The 6,460-nt window shown below is 39.7% G+C and overlaps 1 protein-coding gene across 2 annotated transcripts; it reads right to left on the minus strand.

Moving 5' to 3' along the window:
• Positions 1-296: 296 nt before the first annotated feature.
• Positions 297-5,233, minus strand: hsd17b7 (hydroxysteroid (17-beta) dehydrogenase 7). Of its 2 annotated transcripts, none has more exons than XM_089007785.1 (9): positions 5,095-5,233; positions 4,702-4,905; positions 4,524-4,616; positions 4,315-4,429; positions 2,888-3,082; positions 2,647-2,751; positions 2,521-2,577; positions 2,347-2,445; positions 297-1,409 (listed from the first exon to the last, which is right to left on the minus strand). In XM_089007785.1, the coding sequence occupies exons 1-9, from the start codon at positions 5,127-5,129 to the stop codon at positions 1,278-1,280; spliced, it is 1,035 nt and encodes a 344-aa protein (XP_088863911.1). In that variant the 5' UTR covers positions 5,130-5,233; the 3' UTR covers positions 297-1,277. The 2 variants fall into 2 exon arrangements, with proteins under 2 accessions (XP_088863911.1, XP_088863912.1); XM_089007786.1 differs by having other exon boundaries at positions 1,270-1,409; positions 2,347-2,420.
• Between the last annotated feature and the right edge of the window lie 1,227 nt (positions 5,234-6,460).

Genomic DNA, 6,460 nt, shown 5'->3' on the forward strand with positions numbered 1-6,460 from the left:
TGGCAATAAAGATGATTCTGATTCTGATTCTGATTTTGATCAGTCGTCCGGGTTTTTAATTTCCAAGGCGTGAAATGCTGTACTCGCCCATCACAAGGTTATGAAACAATACTAGTAATAACCTTTACAAGAACAGAAATGTATTTTGCCTGGATAAAAAAATCTTAACCTGATGATATTAAAGTTAAATTTCATTGAGGGAAGAAGTCCTATTTTCACCAGAGAATTGAAAAAAGACATCTTAATTCTTGTAACATTACACCATTTATTCTGAATGTCAGTCATGGAAGTACTGCATTTTTAATAAAAAAAGACATGACCATGTTTGTTAATTATTTTGCAGACCCCCTCAGTGTCCTCTTCATAACCCCAGTTTGAGAACTCTTGCTTAAAATAAAGTACTCCACTTTGAAAACTCTGGAACAGCTGCTCCAGAGATTTGGTGGGATTGTGGCGTTTATAAAAAGCAGCAATGGTGTGGTCAGCAGGGATATGGTGCGTAACAGTTGGTGGAAACACATCTGTCTGCCTCTGTGTAATCTGCTCCTTTGCTCAGTCAGCCTCGTTAAAAAATGTGCAACTGATTTAAAAGAGGCTTTACTCTTATTTAAATCCACAACCTCTTTGTGGGTGGGTTATTGCTTTTAGACAAGATCACTTGAGTAGCAATGACAGTCTAGCATTAAAAAAAGCTTTTGGACATACAGTACCGAGAAATTTAGTAGTTTTCAGATTTCCACTGGACAAATATCCACCCATCCATTTTCTATAGCACTTTTCATTAGGATAATGGGGGGAGGCCTGCAATCGACTCCACTCGGTTTTAGTATTGAGTATGAGGCATGACGTCTCTCAAAATGATGGTGGAATAAATCCCAAGCTATATTGTCAGAAGTGGATTTCACACATTATTCACTTTATTGAACACATCCAAACAGCAAACTGATAAGACTTCCATTACAGGTGTGTCGTGTTGACCAAGTTTATGAAGATGTTTTAGATCCAGGATAATTATACCCTGCACCAAACCTGCTGCTGCCTAAATGATGCTATTGTTGTTTATTTTCTACTGGGAAATGATATATAATAAAAAAGGCCAACGATTGAGTAAAACGTATCTTTGTGCAATTATTTCCGACAGACTTCCATTTCACGCACCACTCATGCTAACCTATAAACCGATAAGCTGTCCATCGTAGTCACCACGGTTCCCCAAAGGGTTAAAACAGGGCCAACACGACCCAAGAGAGGATGGTTGGCATTTTTGCTGAAGTTTACTATGACTTAGAACACACGTTTATGCCATTACAGTGACGCTGATTTTGGTCAGTGAGTTGGCTCTTGATGTCTTTTTCCAATTCAAGTAGTTTCTCGTAGAGGATCTCGCACATATTGTCGTTAATGTCCATCTGACAGAAGACAAACACAGGCCAGGGATTGCGACATTGTAACCGACTGTACAAAAAACATTCCTTGAGCAGTTAATGCTGTACTTTCAAATTTCATGTGGGACACTTGCCGCCTCTAATTACATTCAGTACAACTGGAGCATAGAAGAAATTCTGCTTTTTCAAAGACAATGCCCAGTTCAAACCCTTTTGATTGTGATGAAGTGAGTTGAACTTGCGATTCAAAAGTTTATTAACTCATTCACTGCCAGACGATGTGAAAAAAATTGTCCACTCCAGTGCCAAGGTTTTTGTCATTTTTACTTAAATTGCAGGACCGACAGAATATTGAGTTTTAGGACAACAGAAACATTCAATGCCGTGTAAGAAACCTTAGACTCTCTTCTTTCATCGGAAAAAAAAGTTAATTCCTAAATTATATGTGTCTGGAGTTATATGAGCTTGAAATGCGGGCAGCTGTCCAAAATATAATGCAATACATACATATTGGTGTATAAAGCGCTTTAACAAAAGCTGAAGCTGGATCAAAGCGCAAACATGGAGAAATGGAAGTGCTGCCCCCTTGTGGAAAGGAAAAAAAAACATTGCCAGAGGGCATGGTCAGAGCTTTATTGGCACCCAAACAAGAAAAAAACAGAACTTGAACAAATTCGGGAATGGCGCTCTACGTCATATTTTCAATTCCTGAATAAATTTGGGGATGACAGTGAATGAGTTAATGTAGAGTATGCCCTCCTGAAAAATTAAAATCCAATTTTATGTTTGATTGACAATGTGCTACAAACCACCACAATGCTCAACACGCTTTTCAATTCCATCCGACATTGAAAATTGAGCATGAATCTATGTAAAAGCCACATTGGGTGGCAAAGTTGTCAAATGTATTCTTGCAAATAAAGTGCTCCATCATTATCATTGAAGTCCACGAGACACTTACTGGCCGTGGTTCGGTGTAGTTTGCTCCAAGTCCTGATGTCAAGCTGTGATATTTTGCCTTCGGGTCCAGAGACTCTGGTGTTTGAAGGAACAGCCAATGCTGTGGATGTCCATATTTTAAAATATCTTTCATTTTAACATTTCGCTTGATGGGTGACTTGACTTTGTGACATACCAGTGACTCCACTCCATTATGAGGTGTAAGAGTAAACGTATGAGTGAAGATCCTGATCTGTTCAATACAGAAAACACCATGTGACACTTCAGGATAAAAAAAAAACAAAAAAACAATGGCACTCACCAACCACATAATTGGCATAATAAAAGTCCAAAAACAGGAGGGCAGGATGCCAAAAGTGAGATTTGTCATCACCAGTCCTGGACATATCACAGATGAGAAAAGCCCCTGGTGGAAAAGAACAAAATGTTTAGACACAAAAATCCCTCCCAGAAGTCAGTATTGTGGTTCAGTATTACATGTATGTTACAGCGCTTTAATGCATTTGCAGTGACTTTCAAGTGCGGCGTGTGCAAAAACAAACCTGACTGTTCTTATGTCTATTGAGGGCCAAACTGAGCATGTCCGAGGCATATTTGGAAGAGCTGTAAGGCTCTGTCCCATTTTTGTGCTGGATATCCTCAATGTTGAAGGCAGTGCGGCGGGCGTTGCTTGAAGAGGTCCACACGACACGTGATGTGTGACCCGCCTCACATAACAGAGGATCCAGTTCCCTGACCTTGAAGGAAATCGGGGTGTCAAAGCTGGAAGATCTGACTTCAATCAGTTTAGATTTGTTGATGCTCCTCTTACATGATAGAGAGCTGCTTTCATGATGAACAATATAAAGTGGGATTCTATAACTAATATGTTGTTAATGTATTTGTGAAATGAGTCTTGCTCGAGGAAAACTGCATTTGTTATGCTTGTGAAAGCAGAATTTCATTTGAAGTTCTTTGGCGTGCCTTACAAAGTGTATATGTAATGTACAGTAAAGTCTCGTTATATCAATATTCTCGGCAGTCTGAAAAAATATCGATATAACCAGACTATCGATATATCCGATCCTGCGCCGTACTGCATGAAGCGGGGGCAATAAATGGGGGATCTTTGATATGGCATGTAATTTTCTCCTTGAGTTCATGGATTGCGTATCTAGCATGCTTTTCTACTGTCGTAAAGTGAAAAATAAACTTATGCATTAAATAAAAACATTGTTTATTATTTTCATAACGCACTCTTGCAATCGTGACTGAGTAGCACTCGGCATTGTTCTATACACACACGAGAGAAACCACGAACGCCAACATGTACATACTGTATGAAAAACAGTGATTATTGCAAGCAATAAAGATATCTGATTACAACACAATTAAATACGTACATGTATGGAAAACAAAAACTGCAACATTTACATTACTTACGTTGATAAAGTATTCTGCGGCACGTCGAACTCTTTCGCGATGGAGGATTTGCTCCTTGTTGGATTCTCCTCGACAGCCACTAGGTGCCTTGTACTTTGTTCCGAGGTCACAATTCTTACATTTCCCCATGGTTGAAATTGGTGTTGAACAATTGTATACTGTATAAGACTACAGTATGTTTCAGATGCTATTGCAGCCCTGCTACACTGTGCAAGACACAAAAGCCGGTCACGTGACCAACGGTGTGACCGATACCGATATCGCTAATGGTGGTACTGTATAGAAACTCTTAAGCAAATATTGATTCAGCATAAACTGCTTTTGTATCGATAGAAGCAGAGCAAATTGGCTGGTGGGAGATGAAAAGGGTACCATAGTAACCAGATTATCGTAATAATCCGGTATCGTACTAAAAGGAAATAATTATACATAAGACTAGAAATTTGCCGGGAAATGAAAATAGTATTGTAATATGCAGTAGTATCAATATAACTGATATCAATATAACAAGACTTTACTGTATATGTAATTGGTTGGTTGAGTGTACCAGGAGAAAATGGCCAAACAGGTTTGTTGCAAAAACTTCTTGCAGACCGTCAGAGTTGAGGTGATCCTGCTGTGTTAAAAGACCCTCCGCTGTTGCAAACATGTTGATGGCATTTCTGTTGAGGGCATATATTATATCACCACACAGACTGTCCAAAAATGGTCCTGTAGTTTGAACAAATGAGATGAGTAATAAAACTGGACTTTTACCTTGAGAACAAACCTTTGAAGAAAGCTTTTATATTCACTTGTGGATTGGGCATTATTCCTGCATTTAGATATAAAAAGTCGATTCTTTTGTACCTGTAGAGGGGAGGGGTCTAAAATTAATCGATCATGCATGTCAAATGAGGTCCAGCATGTCAGTGTCACGAAGAAATGTATGAACCTGTCTTTGAGTTCTCTGGCAGCAGTGATCACTGATTGCACAGAACCCACATCAAGCTGCAATAACTCCACATGAGCCTTGGGGTGAGAAGCCAAGAGGGCAGAGCGGGCAGCTTTGGCCCGCTGCATGTTTCTGCACGCCAGACACAAACGGACCTGGATGTCCTCACTCAGAAGCCGTTCACATAATGCAAGACCAATACCACTATAAAAAAGAGACATGGCCATGACAAGATACAAAGACTTGCAATTCCTTTTGATAACGATGACTGTCACTAGTTTCGAGAAGCTTCCACCAGTCGACTGGTGTAAATTAGTCGACTACAACGTTTGGTTCTGATGAAAAACGTCCAATGACGGCTCTTTGAAATATACGCAAGTAGGTTGAAGTTACCTGTTCGCGCCGGTTACAATGACAACTTTCTCCATGTCTACCGAAGTCGTTTCAGTTCGACGGACAAATGTTCACGAAAGGAAAAGGTGGAAATAATCCGCTTGAGTGGGATGTCTAGTTCCCATGGTGCCATGGTACGATCCCGATGTAAACAAAACGGCCAATCCACGTGCGCGAGGCGAAGCATGGTCGGAAAGGCTGGCCAATCAGCTTCTAACTACGGCGAATGACGAGAGCAAAAATTTAAATCCATTGCGCAATAATAAAAGTGTAAGCGTTTTGTGGCTCTTTCCTGGACACGTCTGTTTTCATTATTAAAAATAAAAAACAAACACACCTTTGGCCTTTAAATAATGGAGCAATCTTTGGAAATACTTCTGCAGGTGTTTCAACTTTTTTTGCGATCCCAAGGGAGCAAATCCAAGTCTCCATTGTGTACAATCTCGTTCATGAAGCTTTCGCCTTCTTAGCTTTATCAATCAGGGCTCATAAATTTGCAGAACAATTTTAAACCGGTTCCCTTGTAACACACTAAATGTTTTCACACACAACAGTCCAAATATAACGATATCAAATTCTGTTTCTCCTGAATGATTGGGATTTTCATTTCCCCCCATTGGGGTATAATAAAACTAAAACAAACAAAAGTATTGTTTGCAGCAATTTATATTAAAAAACTAAAAGGCTAAAAGCGGAGCAAAATCGACAAAGGTGTGAACGTTGACCAAATTCAACCGATAAATCCAAGACCTTGAGAGTTTTGAAAGGCATTTATAAATAAAATGTATTATTATTATCTCGTCTCATCTCATTTTCCGTACCGCTTATTCCTCATTAGGGTCGCGGGGGTTGCTGGAGCCTGTCTCAGCTGTCTTCGGGCACGAGGCGGGGGACACCCTGAATTGGTTGCCAGCCAATCGCAGGGCACACAAAGACATACAACAGTCACTCTCACACTCACACCTAGTGACAATTTGGAGTGGTCAATCTGACTACCATGCATGTTTTTGGAGTGTGGGAGGAAATCGGAGGACCCGGAGAAAACCCACGCGGGTCCAGGGAGAACATGCAAACTCCACACAGGGAGGCCGAACCCGTGACCTCTGCACTGTGAAGCCGGTGTGCTAACCACTCGACTACGGGGCCGCCCTTATTATTATTATTATTATTATTATTATTATTATTATTATTATTATTATTATTATTATTATTATTAGTAGTAGTAGTAGTATTAGTATTATTATTAATAATAATAATATTATGAGAACAGCAGACAGACAAACTATAACTACTATTTTATTGGAATTTAGTAGATTAAGCAAGTCAAAATGTCCCAAAGTGTCACATGAGTGTCCTTTATTGTGAG

The sequence above is a fragment of the Hippocampus bargibanti genome, linkage group LG11 (genome assembly GCF_051943395.1).
Source record: "Hippocampus bargibanti isolate YZ-2025 linkage group LG11, ASM5194339v1, whole genome shotgun sequence".
Classification (NCBI taxonomy): domain Eukaryota; kingdom Metazoa; phylum Chordata; class Actinopteri; order Syngnathiformes; family Syngnathidae; genus Hippocampus; species Hippocampus bargibanti.

What these genes read in the sequence shown, in the direction of transcription:
- hsd17b7 (XM_089007785.1), bottom strand. Translation starts at nt 5,129, where the DNA reads ATGGAGAAAGTTGTCATTGTAACCGGCGCGAACAG. An exon ending in TTATGCCAATTATGTGGTTG is followed by an intron (nt 2,578 to 2,646) that starts GTGAGTGCCATT and finishes TGTATTGAACAG; the next exon opens with ATCAGGATCTTCACTCATAC. An exon ending in ATAATGGAGTGGAGTCACTG is followed by an intron (nt 2,446 to 2,520) that starts GTATGTCACAAA and finishes GGACATCCACAG; the next exon opens with CATTGGCTGTTCCTTCAAAC.